Source organism: Pelodiscus sinensis, chromosome 2, assembly GCF_049634645.1.
Source record: "Pelodiscus sinensis isolate JC-2024 chromosome 2, ASM4963464v1, whole genome shotgun sequence".
Classification (NCBI taxonomy): Eukaryota; Metazoa; Chordata; order Testudines; family Trionychidae; genus Pelodiscus; species Pelodiscus sinensis.
Genome location: NC_134712.1, coordinates 100,480,652 through 100,505,652, shown reverse-complemented (window position 1 = coordinate 100,505,652; position 25,001 = coordinate 100,480,652). Strand labels below are relative to the sequence as shown.

The window sequence follows — 25,001 nt, the reverse complement described above, 5'->3', positions numbered from 1 at the left end:
ACTGCTTCAGGAATATTAATTTTTTTTAATTGGATAAGAATAATTTAATAGTTTATGGGCAGGCAGCATTGCTAAAAAGGAAAATTGAGAGGTTTCATCTACTGCAGGTCATTACCATGTTGCCAGGATCATGCCATCTAGGCACAAAACCTGCTAGCAGAAGTGTTAGTGTATTTTGAGCTTTGCAGCTCAGTGTCCTATAAAAAACCATGCTAGTCACTCTTGAATGGATGAATGCATGGATATCACTTGCATGGGTATCAAGTGTCCACACAAAAATGTGAAGGCATGTCCCAGTTCTATTAAAAATAAAGAGTTTTTTTTTTCAAACGGCACTTAAAACAAGAGGAAAAATTGAGTACAGCTACAGATCTTACAATGAACAAAATTGCTCCACTTTTCTCTTTCTTGCAAAGAACGCAAGAAAGCGGTCTCCTCTGGAGGGTTAGAGAAATGATTTAGGTCAAATTGAGAGCTTAATGGGGCAGCATGTATTGTATCCTCATTCTGTGGACATTTCCACGCCTAGTACCATTAGTCAAAGCAGCGCTGCATGGTCAGTTTAATACAGATAATCTAAGTGGGATTCTGCTTTTTACATTAGCACTAAGAGTAACTTTCTGGCAGCAGGTTATTGTTGAGGATCTAATGCACAGAAGTAGGTCAGGCAGTTAGCGTGTTTTTTCTAAACAAGATTGGCCCTATGGATGTGAAATTACATTAGGAACAGTTAGCCAAGGCATATAGGTCATTTTAATAGGAATTTTAGAAGCCATTTCATAAAACACATTTGTAACCTGTGTAGGATACTTCTTGCATCTTGAAAAAAGGCACAAGTTAGTGGTAGGAAATGACAGCTTCATACATTTAGGCTACGTCTAGACTGGCATGATTTTCTGGAAATGCTTTTAACGGAAAAGTTTTCCGTTAAAAGCATTTTCGGAAAAGAGCGTCTAGATTGGCAGGACGCTTTTCCGCAAAAGCACTTTTTGCGGAAAAGTGTCCGTGGCCAATCTAGATGCGGTTTTCCGCAAAAAAGCCCCGATCGCCATTTTCGTGATCGGGGCTTTTTTGTGGAAAACACTACTGTGCTGTTTACACTGGCCCTCTTGCGCAAAAGTCTTTCGGAAAAAGACTTTTGCCCAAACTGGAGCAGCATAGTATTTCCGGAAAAGCACTGACAATCTTACATGAGATCGTCAGTGCTTTTCCGGAAATTCAAGCGGCCAGTTGATTTTGCGGAAAAACTTGCCAGTCTAGACACAGCCTTAGTGTCTTTGTAGTGTCAGTTTAATCAAGACATTTTATTTGTGGCCTCTTAAAATTTCAGTTACCATCACAAAAGAAATTTGGTGACTGGCTTACAAGAAACAGCTCTCCGAATGGTAGTGAGATTCTGTCTTTAAACAAAAACCAAGATGAATGTCTTTTGGAGAGAGAGTGGTGATTCATTGGTATGTTTTGAAAACCCACTAGTAGCTCCAGATCCTGAAAAATATGTATGCCATTATAGCTATCTGAATGCATTGTCAAAGAACAAAATGTTCTGTCAAATACCTATAACTTTTTGTTTTAATTTGTAGGATTGTCGGACTTTGACTTCATCTGTGTTCCATGGATCTGCCTTTCCCAGCTGTGGGATCTAGGTATGCACTTGGTTTGAGTAAATTTTTTACTGTTAACTATAAGCTCTTCCAAATCCTATACCCTACAGGGGAAGATGATCTTAATGTAGATGAAGTTTTTACTCTTGGATGGAGGTTCCTGCTTCAATATTTTCATGGGAATCCATATGATCTCAGGCCTGCTGAAGCTTGATCATTTGTCGGGATTCTTTCTTGACACTCACTAGTGGTTAACCCTAAAGCGATAAGTAAAACAAGGAAGTGAAAGAAGAAATATAGCTTTCATTTCTATATAGTATTCCTCATCCCAAAGAGCTTTTCAACCTTTATACGAATCTCTCCAACCAACAATGAAGTGCAGTTAACTTACAGTGGAATTCAGCATCCACATAACAGTTTTCACCAATATGACATAACATTGCTTCAATGCTATTTGACTGTAGGACATATTTGCTACCTAGGTCATTCATAGAATGTTTAAAACCTTGTCACAGAAATAACCTCTTGTTCACCAGATATTGATCTCATCACTTCACATTTGAGAACTAGCTCTAAAACAGCACTCCAAATTACAATCAGAAAATAGTAAGAGTGATCATCCTTTGAGATTCATCTAGTTGATGTTTAGATGTGTGCTACCTGTGAATCTTCATACAAATCTCAAAACCCCAACGTAACAGAGATAATGGCATATGCTGAACTTGAGAGGTCAATCTATGCCAAAGCTGACATTTTATTCTTAAGGAAAACAGTTGTGTTTCTAAAAAGTAACTAATTTATTTATAGCATAAAGATGCAGGGGATATATTCTAAAAGGATAATCTCATCTAATACCTGAACAGGTTGCACAATATTACATAAAACCTTTTGACTGCTATTTGTCCTCCCATTTTGCTGACAGATGAATTAGTAAGTATTTCTAGATGTCCTTTTTCAATATGACTTGGAGTAGCATTGTGGCTACATCTACACTGCAGGCTACTTGTGCAAGTAAATTTACAGCAAAGCATCGGAACAGAGGGCTTTTTGTGCAAGAGTTATTCCTCTCCCCATGAAGAATAAGCTCTCTTGCGCAAGAAGGCAGTGTGGACGGGCAACAGGGGTTTCTTGTGCAAAAAACCCTATGGCTAAAATGGCCATCAGAGCTTTCTTGTGCAAGAGAGCGTCCACACTGACATGGATGATTTTGTACAAAGCACATGACAGTGTGGATGCGCTTTTATGCAAGACCTTTTGCGCAAAACAGTTCTTGCACAAGAAGCCTGCAGTATAGACATAGCCTTAGGCTGTGTCTAGACTGGCAAGTTTTTCCGCAAAATCATGTGATTTTGCGGAAAAACTTGCCAGCTGTCTACACTAGCAGTTTGAATTTCCGGAAAAGCACTGACGATCTCATGTAAGATCGTCAGTGATTTTCCGGAAAAACTGTGCTGCTCCCGTTTGGGCAAAAGTCTTTTTCCGAAAGACTTTTGCCCAAAATGGCCAGTGTAGACAGCATAGTACTGTTTTCCGAAAAAAAGCCCCGATCGCGAAAATGGCGATCAGGGCTTTTTTGCGGAAAAACACATCTAGATCGTCCACGGACGCTTTTCCGCAAAAAGAGCTTTTGCGGAAAAGCATTCTGCCAATCTAGACGTACTTTTCCGAAAATGCTTTTAACGGAAAACTTTTCCGTTAAAGGCATTTTCGGAAATTCATGCCAGTCTAGATGTAGCCGTTAGTGTTTTCAGAAGAGCATTTTGGTGGCTAAGTCATTTTGAGGATTGGCCTGAATAGAAGATGGTATCACTCGCCATTTCTCAGAATGGGGATATTTTAAATAGCCAGAAGTTACTAGCAAATCAAACATTTTCCACAAAAATGCCTGGTTAAGAAAAATATTTTCTGGTGCTCCCCAAGAGGAATACTATCCTTATATCTTGATGTAGATAGGTAAGATGAATAGACCATCTATCCCCCAAATGGTTCTAACTCACTTTGTCTCTGATGTACTCTCCCAAAGAAAGGGCACTGGCATAGTTCAAAAGGTAAAAACTACCATGGGCTTGATTGGAGCACCTAATGATCACTTTCTTCAGATTCTGATTTCATTCATCTATTTCCTATCTAAAGCCATTATAGCAATGTTCCCAATTCCCTCCTTACACATTAGCTCATCTCTAAGTCAGTGACTATTCGCTCTGGGTCTGTACTATTCTATGGAGGCAACATTTCTTAATTCTTTTAAGGAACAAAGCCTTTGAGTTCTGCGAAATTTCAGCTTTCTTGGAATGACAATATTTTAAATTCTATTTTGGTAATTTAATTAACCTCATGTCGTTTATCAATATTTGCTCATGAAGAGTTCCATGGCCACTAGAGGTGCGCAGACAATCTGAAAACCAAGCAATGAGGAAATGGAGCTGGCTGGGAGAAGTCTATGAAGGATTCTCACTTCCTGTCTCCAATAGCTAACTGCAGGATGAAACAGATTGAGACTCATTGCTCTAAGGGATCATATACTGCTTCAGTATATGGTGATGGTAAGATGGGAAATATTCCCAGATATACTAACTTCTTAGTTCAGAAAAAGGATGGAAACAAGAATGGAGGTTCCTAATTTCAGGGCAATGTAGCTCCCAAAATGCAGGGAGACAGCTTAAAAGACAAGAGTTTTTTTAGTTTAAGGAATTTTTAGTTTTTAAAAAAATAAATAGCTTTGGACTGTGTTTCAAGTAGAACTTTTCTAGTGCCACTTTCCCACTTCTTCAGTCCCTTCAATGAAATTAACGTTGCTGTAAAAGCATGGCAGAACAAGGCATGGTAGTAGGGATTTCAATCTTGTGCTTCAGCAAACAGTCCAGCAAACTCAGTGATGCTTAAATCATAAAACAAATTGGCAGTGTGCTCTGGAATGTGTATAATTAATTGGCATAACTTTCTCTTCTCAATGACCTAATATATCACTTCAGTTACATACTCAGCCTTTAAGGATTTAAAGACCAAAACCCAATCCAGCCTTGTGTGTACATTAGAAGTCAGTATTGGTTTGGTTTATGAGTCCAATAAATATCGATACACTTCGCAGTCTGAAACCAATTGCAGTAAGGGATCTAAACATTAATAGAAGACTCAAAATATTATTTCATATTAATACAATTCCCACCAATGATCCGCAGTGTGTTTTATGCATCCATTATATATATACTTTTGCATGGCAAGAAATGTGTTTCATCTGATGTCAGAAAAAATTATTTGTAGCATTTTAACTCTTTGCCTCCTTTGCAAATACTTTTCAATATACCTGGGTCTTCACTCATTTAATTGCAGTAAATATTTACATTATCTGCACCTCTTCCACAACTTTATGTAATTTTTTACACAGAATTTATGCATCTTTTAAAAATAGTGAAAATACCTGAAAGAGCAATAAAAACAGCGTTCTTTTTAGATTACCAAAGTACAGATCTTCTGGTCAAATTATTTTGTAAATGTACTATGTAAGCTTAGATAACAAGGGCACATTCCTTGACACTTGAGTAGCTATAAAAATGAAGTTTGCTATTGCTTCAGATGATAGTCACAATTTTCACACAGAATAATGCAAAGCTGATTAGGTGAGTAGTTTCTTGTGTGATGGAAGCAGGTGAAATATAGTAACTGTTTTTTGCAACTCATGAAATGAAAACAGAATTTACAAAATGGATTTTTATTAAATGAAAGAAAATCTGTTTTGTGGGTCAAATATGAAATAGAATATACAAAAACTTTACATCAGATCTCTCAAAGAAATAAAACCCTATCTAGAATGAAGCAGCACACACTCCTTCCAAGAACAACACAAATGGGTGAATAAGCTCCTTATGGCAGTACAGGATCACACAGTATGCTGTGCTAAAATTCCAGGTTACAGAGAAGCAAAGTTAAAAATCTAAGTGGTCTCCCTAAAGAATCCAACTAGTCCACAAAGTAACTAAAGAGCATGAAATTCAATCATTCTGTATTCTCTTAGAAGCGAGTGACAGGAGGTCAAGTGCAGAGTTCACAAAGCTTGCATATTACATTTTCAGTTTTTATACAAATATAAATTGTTCTTTTTTATTTTAAAAATCCTTTTATATTTGATAGTATTTAATAGTGGAAAAAAAGTATGACCAGATCATCAAGTTCCAGCAGTATTATTCAAGCAACTCCATCCTCTTTGTGGCCTCCTTTTCTTGAAGCCTGTTACCAAAACCATACATTGAAATATTTTAAAAGTTACTGTATGTTAAATCATAAACCTTTGCACTACTGTCCTGGTATATGAAGATTCTGCAGAGCTCATAACATGTCTTTGGCATAGTACACCAAGTCCCCCTTAATACTTTTCCTTTTAAAAAAGTATATTTTCCTTTAATAAAACACCTTAAAAACATCTATTTCTGATTTTGTAAAATAATGTGTCACCTCTTGTGTTGCTTTGCAAAATATACACACACATTTTGGAAAAACCTTGAGTACTGACATAAGGGGCTCATTTGAAATTAGATCTGTCACAAGAAGTAAAACATAGTTAGAAATCCCCTTTCGTATGAATGTCACATGAAGTCATTCAATTCGGCTTCAAGCGCTGCTGCCATTTCATCTGCCTCTGAACTGCTCCCTTCCTCATCTTCATTGCTGGACTCTTTACTGGATTCACTGGCAGCATCACCTTCATCCAGCTTGCGCTTGTGACCCCTGTAAGTGTGGACAGAGAAAATACATGAATATGACGATCTACTTGCCCATAACAATAGCACTTAAGGGAAAATATGCAGCTTAAACATTTCTGATGCTTCTATCAGATCTAGACGAAAGGTAAAATGCCTATTTCCTAATAAACAGAACAAGATCACAAACATATGGTCTTTAATCCCTATTCTGTACTGTAAATCTTGTTACTATAAACTTGAGCTTTTGTTAGTTTATTATTCCTACCTTCTGAACAACTAACACATCAAAGTTTGAAAAAAATTGTTTAATTTCACTCCTTCTCTACTCATGAAGGAAAAAAAAATCTTTTAAGAACACAAGAACAGCCATACTGGGTCAGTCCAAAGACCCATCTAGCCAAGTATCCTGTCTGCCAACAGTAGGCAATGCCAGAAGCCCCAGAGGGAGCAACAGAACAGGTAATTATCAAGTGATCCCTTTCCTAGCATCCATTTCCAGCCTCTGACAAACAGCCTAGGGATGTCATTCCTACCCTTTTTTTTTAATCTATTAAGTCCTGGTCTTCACAACCTCCTCTGGCAAGGAGTTCCACAGGCCAACTGTGTGCCGTATGAAGAAAAACTTCCTTTTGTTTGTTTTAAACCTGTTATCTATTAATTTCATTTGTTGACCCCCTAGTTCTTATGTTATAGGAACAAGTAAATAACTATTCCTTATTCACTGTCTCCACACTTGTCCTGATTTTATAGACCTCTATCATATCCCCCCTTAGTCTCCTCTCTTCTAAGCTGAAAAGTCTCAGTCTTTTAAATCTCTCTTCATATGGCACCCATTTCAAATCCCAAATAATTTTTGTTGCCCTTTTCTGAACCTTTTCCAATGCCAAGATATTTTTTGAAATGAGGTGACCACACCTGTATGCAGTATTCGCTCTCATCTGAGTATCAGCAATAAAATATTACTAAGGACGTTTTTCAAGGTAGTTTTAGATCTATTTGTAAAATCAAATTCAAACTGAAGAACAAAAATATTAATGAAGAGGCAAAAATAAATGAATAGCCAAAAACCAGAGTGCAATTCAAACTATTACAGCTTTTCAATTTCCACCCTGACAGGAGGAGCAGTACTTTTGAGTGAGAACACCAAGTTTAGGATGGAGAGAAATACCTTGGAACTGAATTTTCAGGATTGGTAAATCTAGAAATCTTTTGGGACTGGCGATGGCTATATCCAGCAGAAGGAGAATCTTCACATTCTTTCATCATTAATAGTGTCACAGAACTCAAATCCTCCTCCTAAGCTTTGTGAGAGGTCCTTTCTATAGCTGATTAGAAGGTAGACATGCATGAACTGTTTCGACTCCTAACCATTGGTCAAAGGGAGAACATGTACTCTCGGTCTTTTTTCTCCTGTGCACAAGGCAGGCAGCTCTTTCTTGTAAAATAATCCACCTGGAGTTCCCCGAGTCAAAGAAAAACCTGCTTTGCCAGTTTCTTGTTTACAAAGTATAGCTGAATCTACCATCACGAGATTTTCCCTATCTATAAGACAGTTAAATTTTCTAACAAGGCATGGAGCTGTCAAGAGAGGTCAATTGGCCAATTTATGGGCTACCGCACACATGTTCCCCTCTTATGTAATAGCCAATTGCTTGCTCTGTCTGTTTGGATTAATACTGCTAGACTGCACATCAAATTTTGGAGTATCTTCAAAGAATTAAGCACAGTCTTTATAGGAGGTTGAAATACATTGTAGAATCCTCAAAGAATCGTGTTTCTGGGTATGAAATCTCACCAAGGAAGCTCCTACATATTAACTATGATAGATCCATAAACAGAAGTGTTTGGTTCTGAGAAACCTCGTTGTCTGTTTCTTTCGCCAAGGAGGAAATTGATGGCCACATCAGCAACGGCTAAAGTTGTGTGCGCTTTGGTCAGTCTAAAGCTTCAAACATATTGGAAATAATTAATAAGGAACCTTAGAGATACCATGTCCCTAATGGTAACGTGTACCGACTATCTCACCAATAATCATGATAGAAATGGACATGGACAGTGCGTTTTTCAGAAATTAAGAGGTCCTCCCCACCAGCTTTTTTAAAAAACTATTTAGGGTAATACTGGCCTGTGCACATGTCAACAACACACAAAGTAGTGAATACCCCTAGTCTCCAGGGCTCTTGTACATTTCAAAGGCTCAGGTGCCACAGGGAGCACATGGCCAGAGGGATCCCCTGCTGGTCCCATACTCCCTGCAGGGCTTCTGCTTTTGAACTGCAGCAAGAGGCCCGGTAGGACTCTTGCTACAGTTCAAAGGCGGAGGCGCCTTATAGACTAATCAAATAGTCGATGGAAATCCCATTGACTATTCAATTAGTTAATTAATCTAAACTTAATGTCCCTAACACACCCACCCACTTGTAAATCTGTCAGAGATCCAGAGAAATGAAATCAGTATTATTTTTGAGAGAGTCAATGGCACATGGAGGCATAGTGAGTCTTGAGGTTTAATTTTGGACCAAAACTCCTAACAAGGCAACATGAAATGAAGTGAAAAGCTTTGCCTAATGATGATCTGAATGCTTCATTCTTATAAGGAACCCCAACCTGTACAGGAGCGGGGGAGAAAGAAGGGTATATAGCAGTGCACTGAATATAGATTCAGGCATATTAAAAACTAATTTTGCAGGATTTTAATAATCTCTACACAGCATATATTAGCACACAGTTAAGGTGAAGAGCACTGTGTCCAATGATATCTTTGAACACTCCCATTAAAAACTATATAAGTGTGTGTAGACAGAGTTTTGCTTGCTCAGGTCATGCTGATTTCAACCTCTGAAAACAGCCCTCTTTTGGTCATTAAATAACTTTTAGAATTAGCTTTTTATTTACACCCACGCGTAACATTAAAAAAGTAGCTTTCCTCCCCTCTGAAACTGAGTAAAAAAAAAATCCCTTTGAACATACAACATAAAAAATGAAAATGAAGTAATTTGGGAACTACGACCATGTCTTCAATACTGAGCTAAATTGGTACTGATGTAATTGATGCAGGTGTCAATCTGGCAGGTCTGGTGAAAACATGCTAAATCAATGGGAGAATGCTCTGCCGTTGATTTCTGTACTCCACTTCCCCAAGAAGAGTAAGGGAAGTTGGTGTGTGGTATGTAAAGTGGACACAATCTATGTTGACTTCAGTTACGTTATTCATGTAACACGTCAAATATTTTGGATCAGTTAAATGTAGTAGCGTAGACAAGGCGTAAGAAATCTAATTTAAAAATTATTCAACAAGAGAAAACACAGAAAAGTTGGTTTTCTTTAGCAAGAAATGGATGGGAAGCAAGCAAGCTTCTCAGTAACTGACAAGAAAAAGATATGGAGGGCTATGATAGTACAGTGGTCACAGTTTTCCTATGTATATTCTTATTGGTGCTTAAGAGATAATGGTAAATACTGGTGACTGGTATTCAGTACGAGGAATAAAGATCTAAAAGGTAATAGCCTTCTTATCTGTAAAAAAAACAAAAAAAAAACAAAAAAAACCCAAACACAATAAACCCCCAATCATTTGTATAAGAATCTCACACTTGAGATTTGCAAATTCTACAGTGAAGGGAGTTAGATCATGGAAACTTTGAGAACCAGTCCATAATATGTACATTGGTGAGCAGATAAATCAAACACTGTGGTACTATGGAATAAACATCTGTGGGGAGAATGGAATCTTAGTCCAAGCAACATTCTCCTAAAAATTATTTAACAGATAATTTCTAAAGAATGGAAACCTTACCTACAAATGATTTAGACTTCTAATGTAATTAGAATGTCATCAATTAAGTTTCAATGCATAGCTGACATTTTCAACCAATGTACACTTAGATAAACCTCTAACTTTGATTTCTTTATGACCAGCTTATTAAAGAATAGAATTCCATTCTACAAATTAATTTTCCTGATGTTTTAAGGGATACTGCTCACATAATTCTTTCACCCACTCAGTTGTACTGAATCGCACCTTTGGAAATGTGAAAGATTAAATGCAATATATATCCTGTCAGTTCATATTCTGATAAAAAAAGCATAGAATGACAGTTCCACTCAGATGAATTTAGATTTGAAAACTTCCTAACTCACTGAAAAGAAATTTCCAAGCCAACTATCAGTCTTCTGCTACAATGTAGGGAAATCTCTTGAGAATGTGTTTGTTCTTCTGAAGACAAACACCTTTCACAGTTTGTGCACTATAAACTGTATGTACCTTTACAGCTATTCAAAACATTATTATTATTATGAAATCAAACCAGAAATAGTTTGGATGAGAAAGGGGCATCAATAAAATATGTATTTTATATTTGTAAATTTAGACAATGGATATTACTTGAATCATTTATAAACCTAAGAGAAAAGAAGCACATTCCCCATAATACAATCCATTAACAAGCAGTTTGGAATGTATATTTTCCTCTTGATTTCATGTCCGCTCCTCATTATTTCCAGTTTATGCGCTATATTTCCTTACACTTTAAATGGAAGGGTTTTTACCAACAATAGGTAATAATAATGATAGACAGAATGTATCAACCTTCAGCATGCTGGGAATATAATTAGCTTTCCTTATCTTTTAAAGGTAACTTCTGCTTACTGTTAACAATATGGAAGCATAAAATAAGAAACAAATACTGACAGGTATTTCCATCAACCATCCTGAACACTCATTTTAAAATCTTCAATAAATATTTATTCAGATAAGTAACTAATTGGTGAATTTTTCCTTTAAACACCAAATACTGACACAAAAGTAAGTTTTTTAAAAAAGTAAACTTAAAAAATGGAACCAATTCATCCCCCCTCCAATTCCTAAAACTGGTTAGATATTTTTATATAGTTTAATTAAAAAATAAAGCTGCTCACTGCAGATCACATAAGAGTTGACAGATTAAATGGATTTATCCTTCAACAGGAATCATTTTATAGCCTGAGCACCCAAAATTAGTAATAATTTTGGCTTCATACCATAATCAAAACTCATGACACATACCACAGCATACCCATATCATCAATATGTTTAAATTTCCCAAATAAGCAGGACATTTGATGGATTCAAATGGGAGATTGGTGAAGAAACCCCTTCTCATCCAGAAACCATTCTCAGATTTTAACACAGTTTATTTTTTGTGTGAGACAGAATTATACCTCGGTGTTCATGCTCTTTGCACTATTTTAATTATGTTTGTATCAGGTATGCCTGGTCAGGAATAATTTAAAACATTTGCTGATCAATAACATGGCAAAACTAAGTTAGCAGTATTACATGTTAAGTTATAAACATGAACTATAATCATGACTATAAGTATGTTTCCCAGCTTTATCTGTGGAGTGGTCAAACTAGTTCCTGAGACACAAAGGGGAGCTGATGCCAAAGCAAGGTGCAAACAAGGCTAATGGACCATTACCTGCTAACTGGCCATTCTTTGGCAGGAAAGGGCAGAGGCAAAAACAAAACAACCTGCCCCCTCCACCTCGCATATCTTTAGCAAAAAAACACTGAGGAATTCCCTTCCAAACTATATATATGTTGCTTTGCTCCTAGCTGGAATGTCTTTCAGGAAGGGGATAAACTATAAAGAGCAGGAGCAAATACCCCAAAACATCACTCTCTTGCTCTTCCTACTCATGGCATTCTCTGCATTTGAAGAAAAAAAAAAGCAGCTGTTGGACTCTGGTACTGGCGATGGGGATTACTGACAAAAAGTTTGGTTATAGTAAGACTGCTGAAAGCCCCTGGTGAGAAAACTGTTTTGAATCTAATATACTTTATTGAATTAGGCACCAATAAGCATTTTATCTTTATTTTTCTTGAACTTATTTAAAACAATGAGAAATAATTGGACTTAATATATTTGTACTCTCCAGAATAAGGCTGGGCACTACAGGACATACATTTCTGGGGGAAGATCTTGGACAGGGAGCGTGGTGGTGTTATCCTGCAGTACAACCAAGATTGCTAAGAGCCTGCAGCACAACCCTGCAGCACAACCAAGATTGTGGCTGACTGGCTACCGTACATAAACATGTCATTTATATGATGGAGGCTGTGGACAGTCTAAGTAGGAGTCTAAAGCAGCAAGGCACTGTAAAGGGCAGACCAAGTTACAAGATAGGAATGACACAGCTATTCACTAGTCTAGACTATACAAACTTGTTATGTCACATCTGTTTAAGGGGAAAAAAGTTTAAGTTAAGCAAATACAACCATATCATGACAGGCTGGTATTTGGAAGCAAAACAGAAATCCTGCGATTCCAGGTGGTTCTGCAGCTGTGGAACTGGAATCTTAAGGGAGCACTTAGCTTTTTAAAGTCATCTATGTAACAGCTATGGTTACTTCCTATGCTGTCTAATGGACAGCATGGAAACCACTGAACATGTTATGTGCTTCTACAATATTCTGTCTTGAGCCAACTCTGGAAGTTGGGGCAGGAAACCAGAGTACCTTAGAGCAGTGGCTCCCAACCTTTTTTATACCGCAGACTGGCAAATACATTCAAAAACTTTTGGTGGACCGTATAGAAACACTTGCATATTCATTATGGCAATTAATTTATTTGCATATTTATTATGGTAATTTTAAGGGGTCACATTATTTTACATTGGATCTGTACGCAGACAATAGGGGAACCAAAGGAAGATGGAGAAGAGAAGGAAAAGGGAAGAAAGGGGACAAGGAACACAAGCAAAATAGGGGACCAAGCTGGGGAAGAGGCTGGGCTGTAAGCAGCAAGGTGCTGACTCTGGATTGGAGGGCTTCTCCTGACTTTTCCTCTTACTCCACCCCAGCTTCCTGGGTAGTGGCAGTCCCTGCTCAGCCCTGGCCACCCTGCCAGGGGGTCTCCGAGCCAGTGCCCCAGGGCTCAGTGCAACTGGGTGACAGCAGATCCCTGTGTACAAACTAGCTGGGCTGGGAGCAGCTGGAGGCCAGGGGGAGGCTCCAGCTAAGTGGCCCAGCAGCACCAATGAGGGTGGGAGAAGAGCTGGCTTGTGGGGAGGCTGGTTCCTCGGGGTCTCCTCCTGCATGAGAAGTGGGGTGGGAGACTGGCCTGGGAGTTTCTCCTCTAGCCACAGAGGTTCTCCATGCAGCCCCACCAGCCAGGTCACATAGCAGCTGCCGGAGCTGGAACCGGAGCCACAGTGAGGAACCCTGTAGAGCCAATAATCCAGCCATGGGGAGTGGTCTGGAAGCCAGCGGTTCGTGGTCCAGCACCAGTCTGTGAACTGGCAGTTGGAAACCACTGCATTAGAGAGTGTTGGGAGACCATTTGTAAGTGGGACCTATTTAGTTAGAAAACAGATTTCCTAATGTGATGTTTTTGGTAATCCAGAGATGCTTCATCTAAATGGCATCCAACTTCTTTGCCATCTTGACTGTAAGTGGCTGTATTTGAGTACCATAGATCCAAATACTGAACATCAATATATACTCAGCTTCACCTCTCTATCAGGGGGATGGCTTGCCAAAGATGTTCTTGGTGAGGCACCTGTGACGGGGCACCTGTCTCGGGGCGAGCCAACTCCACAGCGCCCCACACTCCCCGACCACCCATGGACGTGCTGGACAGCGAGTGGGCTACTGGGAGCCTGTGGGGGGAGACGGAAAGCTCGGGGAGCGCTGCACACCCAACATCCGTGCGACCCCCCTGGCATTCCTGCCTGGCCTGTTCAGGAGCAGCCCGGGGCCAGACGGAGGCCAGACGAAAGGGAACATCAGCCAACATCATCAGCCCGTGCCCGGAAGGGCGAGGTGGGCCGTTCAAAAGGTGCCCGGTCCCAGAGAGCAAGGGAGGAAAGCCGGGGAGAGCACGGAGAGTTGGGAAGGAGAGCCGGGGGAGAGCCCAGGGAGCTGGGCTGGAAAGCCGGGGAAGGGCCCGGGGCCCAGGGGCAAGGAGCCGAGGGAGAACACCAGTGGAGAGAAACAAGCAGGACCAGGGACCGACCGAACGCTGGGCCGACGACTGCCACGAGAAGGAGAACGTGGCCCAGGACGGGGACAGGAGGAGGAGTCGCTCCACACCCTGAGGGTTGGTGAGTTAAGGGGAATCCCCCACCAACCAGACAGCGTACCCGCTTCACTTTCTTTAGGGTCCTGGGCCGGGACCCGGAGTAGGCCCGAGTCCCCCTTCTTCTCTGCAGCACTGCGGGCCAGGTAGGCCCCGCTCCCTAGGGGCTGTGCTTACTGAGATTGGGGGACTGAAAGACCTGGGGACTAAGACCAGTCAAAACCACGAGGGTGAGGGCGACCCCGATGATGACAGGGCTGTAAGCCTGAGGGGGAGCCTGACCCATAACAGCATCCCATTACCGATGATGGTTTTGTGGTGCAGACTTCAAATTTTCTCTCAATGTCACCCATCTTACTGGCCAGAGAGCTGAGATAAGTGTAAGAAGTGTATTACAATAAGTGTAATATTGACTGGTGGTCACCTACTAAGAAGCTAGACCCTGTTGTGTTTTTGAAACTGCTGATCAGAAGAATGTTGGTTTTACTAAATTTTCAGGCTCAGTTTTGCTGTTGATCTTTCTAGGACTTTTAAGTGTTACAACTAGCTATTCCATTCATTTGATAACTAGTATTATGTTGCCAAAGAAATCTACATCAGTGAGATTCTTATTCTTGAGGCATAAACCAAAAATGCATTGCTCAAGGTGTGGTCAACCACATGATCTCTGATGACGCCGAAGACTTTGGGAGTGGCAATACATCCTTGACAAATTTGGAAGAAGGAGGTTATTTTCTGATTTAGGAGACCAGCACTTGAGGCGTGATTCCATGAGACAGAACATGTAGCTGCGAAGGGTAGCAGCTATGGGCTAAGTGAATTCTGTTCAGGTGGGTGGAATCTACTCTTTCTTCAAGTCTTTGTGAAGGCAACGGCAGGTATCTGTTGCTAATTAGTAGCCACAAATTCTGTAGGGAGTTGCACAAGTCCAAACAGAATAGGCTGACACCTCTTGTAGTGGAGTTGGCATCTGGGCTGAAGGTCTTCCCCACTCCTCTAATACACCCCTTGGCAAACAGAAAATGGAGGGAAAATGGCAAAGACTCTTAGCTCTGAAAAGATTACTGCCCTCTGGCAGTTCCATAAAAATTACGGCAATGTCAGAATTCTAGTAGTCTCTGGGGAGTCTTAAAGGCTTAGTAGGGAAAAATAAATTTGCATGAGTTCACTCTCTCTTCATGGGTTACAAAGGTCCAGACTGTAGGCAACAGAGATGTATAGCAGTCCTCTGTCACCAGAGTAGTTTGTCTGGTGTGGAACTCACATATGTGGGAAACAAAGGCTTCTCTGCCTTTCACTGCCATGTAACATAGAACCCCATGCGCAGCCTTTAATGTTTTTGAAAGGTACTGGACTGATATCCTCCATATAGTACATCCTGGACAGGTACAGCACAGACCACAGCAGTGAAAGATTCTCCACACTGCCCCAATCATGTTTCTGAATTCTAATCTGCAAGGATTACCTCAATCTCCATGAATGTATAGTCTATAGCCTTCATATAGAATCTGTGCACAAAAGAGAGAATAGCAATGATAAGACTTGTGATATACCTAGTGCACTAGGAAAATCACTATAGGCACTGAAGAAAATCACAGTGCTTGAGGCTACATCTACACTACAGCGCAGATCAATGCTCTGAGATTGATCCCCTGACAGTCAATTTAATGGGTTAATGTTGATTTGACAGGTCTTCCTGTTGGTTCTATTCCTCTAATCTGGATGAGACTAGTAAGGGAAGTCTCTCCTGTCAACTGCCCCCACCCATGCAGTAGAGAACCTGCAGTAACTCGACTTAAGATATATTGGACTCCAGCTACATTATTCACATAGAGTAGGGTATCTTAAGTTGACTTTCTGCTGTAGTATAGATGTAACCTCAGTCTGCACAGTGGGATGTAAATTAAGAATGCATTAGCATGTCATATGCTAATTAGCCCATGTGAGCTCTGTTGGAGTGCACTAAAAATTCCTTAGTGCACATTAATGTAGCCTTCCTTCAAACAGTACTATGTTAATGCTCACTACTCATTAGGGAACACTAGCCTTGCACTAGCAGGATACACATAGACCAGTCAGTGAGCACCACACTAGCCAGGAATAAAACACCCACTCCTTTGGCGTGGTCTAAAGCACCATGTAAAAAAAACAAGCCATATGTGTAAACAACTCATTTAGATAGCCCAAGCTTTATATAGTCACATTTACCCTTCAATCACTACTGAGCCGGCACGAATTAGCACCAATGAACTAGAAAAAATGTTATTTTGTGTCATTGTATAACTCCCCTACAGCCTAAAACGTGGCTAATTGGATTACAACTAATGAAGCATAGATGCTTGAAAAGGATGTTACCTGTATATGAAGTTACCCGCCCTCAGCAGTAAAGATGGTGTTTCAAGATGTCCCCCCCCCCGTGGGTGCTCCACTCAGGTGTCAGTGCGTCCTTGTGCCGGCAATCAGATTTTTAGCCTAGCAGTGCCTTCCTGCACTATGCATGAGCTGAAACCATCTTGCGCTGTTTTCATCTGTTAGCTGCACGTGGGGTGCTAGCATCCCTCCATTCCTTTTCTACTGGAAATCTTATAATGGATTCCAAAGTAGAGGGGAGAAAGGGAGGGTACTGGAGCATCCACAAGGAGACATCATTACTGCACAGAGTAACTTCTTCTCCTTCAAGTGGTGTCCTTGTGGGTGCTCCACTCAGGAGAGTAAAAAGCAGTACCCACCAATGTGGGGGTGGGACTCTGGGGTCATGTATTGGCAGAGGCTAGGACCATGTTGCTCATGGCGGTGGTAAGTACTGGTCCTTGCAGCAACGCATAATGTTGTGCAAACGAGTGTGTGGAAGACTTTGTAGTCACCCTGCAGATGATGGTTAGTGGAACATTATGTAGAAAGGTGGTAGATGCAGCCATCGCTCAGGTGGAGTGTGATGCTCCCACTTGTGGTGGTCCCTTGTTTCTGAGTCTATAGCAGGTGTTTATGCAAGCTGCTATCCACCTGGATATGCGCTGTGCAGAGATGGCTGTTCCCTTGGCAGGACCAGACATGGATATAAAAAAAAATCTGTTAGAACAAAACCCTTTAGAAAATCTATCTATATAAAATGCAATATCCTTTCTTGTATTGAGGGTATATAGTGCCATCTCTTTTGGGGAGGCATGTGGCTTAGGATAGTAGGTGGCAGATAAATGGGCTCATTAGGGTGGAAGTCGGAGATACACTTTGGTAAAAATTTCAGATAGGATCTGAGAATAATCTTATAGCTAGTGAAGAGTATATATTGTGGGTTGGCCATTAGGACAATGATTTCGCTTATTCGTCGTGCCTAGGTGATAGTGACAAGAAAAGACCCTTTCATAATCATGTCCTGTATTGAGGCTATTGCTAAGGGTTCAAAGGAAGGTCTTATTAAGGAGTCTAACACAGGGTTCAGGTCCCAAGGTGGGACAAATGGACATATGTGGGGTCATGCCTTTGAGATACCTTCTAAGAAGTGTTTAGCGATGGGATGGTTAAACATCGAGGCATTATTCACTGGCTTGTGGAAAACCGTGATGGCTGACAAATGAACTCGTGTGGAGCTAATAGAGAGTTCCACATCACTGAGGTCCATCAAGTATTCCAAGATGGTAGGTATTGGGGAGGTATGTGCTTATAGGCTGTGTTGGCTGCACCATTCCTGAAAGCTCTTCCATTTGTTTTGATAGGTGTACCCCATGGAAGGGTGGCAACTACTGAGGAGGATGTTTCACTCTGTGGGAGCAGGTAAGTTCATCGTTCTGGAACCATGGAGAAGCCAAGTAGTAAGCTTCAGACTCTGAGGGTTCAGATGATGTGTTTGTCCGTCGTGGTGAGTAAATGACTGTAGAGCGATGGGGAGTTGGGTGAGTTTGGCAATTGCCAGTACAGAAACTAATAACGTCTCGGCCAATATGATGTTATGAGGATGACCTTCAGTCAGTCCTCTCAGATTTTAGACCAAGGATATGGCCATGGGTAGTTGAGCCAAGGAAGTTGAAGAGGGTGATATGAAAGCCTGCGGCTGCTTGAGCACCACAAACTCAAGGAAGTCGTTGGTGAGGAATGTGAGGAAAACTAACTGTCCTGTCTTGTGCTGGGTCTGGTACTCAGAGATGATGGGGTAAGAGAGAACAAAATATTTTTGGAGGAATGTCGGTGTGGGCTAGGTTCCACAATCCTAGGAAAATGGGGAGGCATCTTATTAGTTGGCACCGGCGAGGAGGACATCTGCTCCTGTGCAGAGCAAGCTCTTTTTATTTAAACAAATGTCCTTAAATGGCACAAGATAATATTCAGACAAAAATACATGGCGACCAATCTGCTAATCTCTCCTTTAAAAACTACAACACAACTAACATTCCTTATTTGAACAAAATTCTCTTTAACCATATCTGCCCCACAAATATTACCTGGTGCTAATAACAGGTGTCAGATACCGGTGTAGTTGAACCCGTGCTGAGCACAAAGTTAAGTAGAAGCGCAGAAAAAGCTAGAACATGTTTTTTGAAGACATCAAACATTCTTTGTCCTTCTCTGTATTTGCAGCTAAACAGTTCCCAGGACTAGTTCTGCTGCACCCACTGTAAATACCCAGTTTTAACAATAGGTAATTTCCATAGTGTAGGTAAGTCTCTGTGTATTTGCACAGGCTAATGAGTGTTTTACAGTCTTCTTCTCACTCTCTCTCAAAAGAGATAATTACTTAGTAATTATGGAGCAATGATAGTGCAACCTACTGCTACACTGCCTAGATTTTCAACTTTTTACCCCGTCTAATGGCTTTGAAAGTTAACATGTAATCCAACCACTGACACAAGCCTGTGAACATGGATGAGAGCATCACCCCTGCTCCAGTCCTTTAAGCCAGGCAGAAAAGCTCCACATTTGGCTAAAGGTTCCCCTAGAACTGCAAAAGACACACTGAGCTTGGCACAGCGTTCATGCTGGGAGCAGGACTACAGAGTATAGCACTACAGATATTCAGTAGAGACACTGCCATAATATGGACAAGTAGTCAAGGCTAGTCAAGTTACATAGGGGTCTCTCCAGCCCCTAGATCAGCCCACAATCAGAGGTGGGCAAAGGGGCTTCAAGTTACTACAGCATCATTTTCTCCGATGGCTGCAAGTTCCATGCTGTACCTTCCATGAGTTACAGAACAGAATCTTATACTTTAAACTTTATTTTAAACTTTTTGATGTGGAATTTCTCCACAAACTAACTTGTGTGAAAGAGCACTCCCTGATTGTCAGATGAGAAAGAATAACATCTTGTGCATATTTCTAATCATATTTATACTGGAGATTCAAACATAATGTATACATTTAATATATAATAAACAATCTTTAAATTTGCTTATTTTGTCTTTACTTATACCATGCTATAATTTCAAGTCTGCAAGTATGCATAATAATAGCAAAGCAATTCATTAAAACAACAAACAGAACCAGATTACTCTGTGAAAACCCAGAACAGTATAAGACTACAGTAGAGTAACGGCTACATCTGCAAAATAATGTTAAGATTCAGCTCTGCTGTAATCTCACAGTGGTTTTTGCTCCTATCATTTGACTACTGAGTGCATTCCGAGAGAGAAAATTGACCAGGGATACTAATGACTGGATATATAATTTATCTTAAAATAAATTTGTCTGTGGTAACTATGGAGATAAGAAATAAGGGCCACTAACTGGCTAAATAACAATTTTATGGATTTAATACAAAGCAGTATGGTGGAGAATTCCGCACACACAATATGGGAAAATAATACTTTGTAGGTCTCCAGGGCTTTTCAGCTGTGTATATCCTGTTTTTCCCCCTTCCCAGCACCTTTCCTTCCATAAAGTATTCCTGGGGGAATTTTGCATCATGGTGCAAGTACAGAATCCCCTGAAGATTTCTGTGCTTTCCTGCACAAAAGTGACTTCTACGGGGAAGCAAATGGAAGCTGCAAAAGCTGTCTGTGCCCCTCCCCAGCAGTGCAGCTGTGGCCCTTTCCCTGCACAAGGCTCTGCTGCTAGTCCTGGTTGGCTGAAGGTGTGGAAAGATCGGACTTGCAGAACAGGAAACAGCAGCTGGGGCAATCTCAGACCCACCCCCCAGAAATCACCTCTAACTGCACTCCTCCTGTTACATCCCTCCACTCCATCACTCAGTTACAAGAGGAGGTATTACTGTATGGGAAGCTGTTCCCTTGACCACTCAACCCCTGCGCACCTCAACTTCCTCTACACCCAGACTTCTCATATTTGCCCCCTTACCGAAACTCCCACCCTGATGAACCTCATGTCCTGCATCTAGATTCCATTGCCAAGCCCCCTGCTGCATCTGGACCCAGACCACCCCACCACTGATCCCCTCTACTTGAACTTCCGCCCCACCTTCTGTGCACCCATAGAGCATGACTCCCTAGCACCAACCAATTGAGTGCTACCCCACAAGGCTCTACTCCACCAGACCCAGACCCTGCTGAGCCCTAACCACTTACATCTGGATCCCTTTGCAGAATTCCATTGTTCCTTTATCCAGAACCCCACAATGAACTCCTGTGCATCCAGATCCCCCTTCTCCCATACCCATCATTGAGTCACCTACATTTCAGATTGCCCCACTCAGAACCCTCTCATCCCACATCTGGATTCGTGCCCCTTTCTTCCACTAATCCTCTTCAGATTTGGATACTAGTGAACTAAGCCTGCCTGCCCACGCCTCTTGTGCAGGAGCAGAGCCCTGGGATGTTCTGGCAGAGGCCTGCGCGATGTCAGGGTCAGATACAGTCTCACTGCCAAGTCTGTCTTGAGGGGAGAGGCTGTAGAGTGATTTCCTGATTTCATAAAGACAGTGGCCTTTGCTCTCCACTGCCATGCTGGAACCTACACAATTATTTATTGACAAACACAATTTGCAGAATTTTAAAACATTGGGCATTGAATTTTAATTTTTTTGGCACAGAATTCTCTCAGGAGTAGCTATACAAAACTTAGGTCATTTATTATAGCTTTCTGAAATCTGTCTAGGTTTTCATTCATAGATTTGGACAGACTGCACAGATTTTTTTATTCTCTTATACCACTTTTACAACTTGATTATCCATTTGAAGGTGGAGACACGCGAGGATATAAAAGTTATGTTCCACCACATCACCTTATTTCTAAAATCTGTTTTCCACACTCAAAAACAGTTGGTTCTTTGCTTTAGCAAAAAGACCACAGCCTTTGAATATTAAATATCTGGCTGGAGGAATCAATTGAACCTAGTGTTCAGAGAAAGGCTCATGTATGTTTTCTTATAATTCCCTCCAATTCTACTCCACATCAAATATGATCATCATTAGTCTGTTGATTCAATACTGTCATAGGAACATGAAGCCAAACAATAATTTACTGAAAGTTCATGTTTTTACATTTTCTATTCCAGAAATATTTTTATATCTGGTAAATTAAAAACCTATATTTTTGCTCAACCATCCCATGCCAGTATGCAGAATGCATATGCTACATCATATACCACTGAGTGGCTTTAGAACAAACAATACCAAAGGTATTCAAATGAGGCTAAGTTACCACTTCTATTACTCTAACATGTCAAGTCTATAATTTTCCAAAGTGCTTGCGAACAATAATGAACAATGCAATCTTGAATTCAGTAACAATGTGTAACTGCATCATTCAATTGCATCATTTAATCCAGTTTCACCATCATGACTACTTGGCTAGGCATGGATACGTTCATGCCACCAACGTAACTTGTTTATTCAAATTAGAACAAATAAAGTTAATACCAATTCAAAAAATTTTACAGTTTGTTTTCTATAACATCTTACTCAGATTAACAACTCTGACAGGAATTAAAGAACGTTTTAGCTCCACCACAAAACTAATGTTTAATAAAATAATCTTAAATATTGCAACATTTCTCTTCTCTGTCAATCAGAATTTGAATCCTTGCCAGTTAGCGGTGATTTTGCTAGACAAAAATTTAAATCCCAATTCCGCCTTACAAACAAATTTTTCATACTGCCTCAAAATTACAACTTTAATTACAACTTTTTTACCTCTCTAAGATAATCAAAGGAGCAATCTAGAAGTGTGAAAGTAATTTGAAAAACTTAGGGTAAAAACTTCCAAATAAACCTGAATACTGCAAAAACACAGGCAAAGAAGAAACTAATGGTTTTAAGATCCACGTTCATGTCAGAGGATATGTATCAGTATTGTTCACTACTAAATTGCAGATGATCACTGAGAAGGAAGTATATTTGTTTTGAATGTGATGTTAAATTACACTTGTCTGAAAAACTAAAGAAAAAAGGGAGATAAAGGATTATTTCTATATCTCTGAGAATTTGTGGTCAAGAGTCTACAGATTCTGAATGTGTGTGTCTTCTCTCACTTTTGTGGCTGAATTTAAGCTGCATTATAAATTGCATATATATGTCAACTGGACTATGTATGATAATTATTTAATGACTGTACTGGTGAGATGAAGCTGTTTTATAGATTTTTTTCTGAGTAGTTTGTCAAGAACTTAAATTACTTTTTAATGGTTTATTATTTTCAGAATTAACTGAGGTTTAACTGCAAATACATTAAGTGGGAAAAAAAGACCCCAAACAAAACACAACAGATTTTTTTTTTAAAACACAGATGCCTTACCCAAAAGAACAAGATGTGAAAATATCAGTGCATTTATAAGTACAGCAACCAGCAGAAGAACAAGAGTAGACTTTGGGGAATACTAGCAAGCAAATAGTAGCACTAAAGTATCCAATCCCCTGCAAAACGCTGTTCTTGATTAGCCAAGAATCCAGACGAGGGAAAACTTCCTCTTTCTATATAGACTGAATTTTAAGGTTTTGCTAATATACTTACACATAACGACAGGCCGTAATACAGTACTTAACTGACAGTGCTATTTCTCTCAGAAATCTGAGAATAACCCAGTAGTGCCCTAAGAGCATACAGCCCATGACCTTCCTTTAGAAAAGACAGAATCATTTCTAGAGACACTAGTTTTAATTTTTTTTCTAATTACAAATTGGTTGAGGATTCTTAGCTCTCAAATGAATTCACAATATTGTTCTTCTGAAACACACTTTACTTTTCTATGACATTTATTTGATTTTCTCGGAGCTATCAAAAGACCCCAAATCAGGAAATGAAAGCGTATGTAATTATGTATATTAATATCAATATCATCTTGGCATGCTGATGTTGCTAATATAATTTAAAAATACAGTCTGAAACACTACACTGATTTGACTGAGAAACATTGTACTTGTTCATCATAAATCAAGTAATTCACAGTTCAAGAAAAAAGTAAGAAAAAATGATCACACATACAACCTCTAAGAGGAAGAACTACTTTGAATTTAACCATATTATCAAATATAAATTGTAAATTATTTAAATAAATTATTCTGGTGGATGAACTATCTATCTTTATGTTCTGCTTTTAGGAGTGTTCCCTCTCGTCTCAATTTTTTCAACACAAGGTTAGGCAGACATTTTAACTGTTTGTTTACATATCTTTCTAGCAGCCATTAAAATCATGTGGTGGTAAGGATTAATGCACTTCAGTAATTATGAATAGCCAAAGAGCACTTTAAGTGTTCATTAGGGAAACTAGAGAGCAGTAATAGGCTAGCTATGCTTCTGAACCACTTGTCTCATTTTTGTATTGCACTGATTACCAATGTTGTTCTTATTATTGTATTGTGGCTTAATATAGGTATAAAAAGTAGGATTAAAAGCTTTTAAAAATAACTGTTTCTGTACTTAAAATGCCTCCCTGCTCTCAACAGACACTTAGATGCCCATAATTTTCATTTAAAAAAATCTTAAATGCTAATCAGAATACAAACTGCCCAAAGCATCCAACCTCACTGGAGGCAAGGATGCCTGCATAAATTACCCTAAAGCAAATAGTATGGTATTTCTTATAGCCTTCATATCAGCTCGCTCATTTTAAGGTAAAGAGTAGCAGCTTTCCTCAGATCCCTAAATTATTCTGAATATCTTTTATACAAATCTTTTTTTCAATCCTTAATCTAAAAAATTCACTGACTTGGTAACATATTGGCTTCCATCATCATTATTTTGGTCACTGATTACATCCTTTATTTCTTGTGAAATAATAAGTGCACCGGTGCTCTCAATATCTATATTAAATACATATAGCCAAAGGCATGTCTACTAATTAAACTGTAGAACAAAACTATTTGCAAAGTAGAAACAGTACATAAAATTGTTCTTTGTGCTTCTTGTTACTTGCAGCTGGTATTTGTGAAATACCAAGTATGTTGTTTCACACTAATCTGTTGTCCAGAGAAGAATCTTGAAGAGTGATAAGTGAGAAAAGAGATATTTGTAAAAATCAAAATAAACCACAAAAACACCCCCCAACTCCAAACCAGCTAAACAACCCCCCCCCCCTCCGATTTAGATGTTCCAATCTGTGTCAGCTTAAATGTACTGATAAGTTTTTACCACTGCACTGTGGTGCCACTAAAAGTTATGCAACTGCAAGCTGCAGTCTACTCTGCTTCATCATTCAAACAACAGACTCCTCATTGTTGGCGACAGTGTTGATGCATGAAACAGAAATCCAGAGTG

At 39.7% G+C, this 25,001-nt stretch overlaps 1 protein-coding gene across 2 annotated transcripts in view; it reads right to left on the bottom strand.

Moving 5' to 3' along the window:
• Nucleotides 1-5,297: 5,297 nt before the first annotated feature.
• The window catches only part of CTDP1 (CTD phosphatase subunit 1), a 185,856-nt gene continuing 166,152 nt past the window's right edge, over nt 5,298-25,001 (bottom strand). For both annotated transcript variants that reach the window (XM_075921112.1, XM_075921111.1), the window contains one exon: nt 5,298-6,326. In XM_075921112.1, coding sequence (XP_075777227.1) covers nt 6,185-6,326 — 142 coding nt within the window. In that variant the 3' untranslated portion in view covers nt 5,298-6,184. The remainder of the gene's footprint in view (nt 6,327-25,001) is intronic.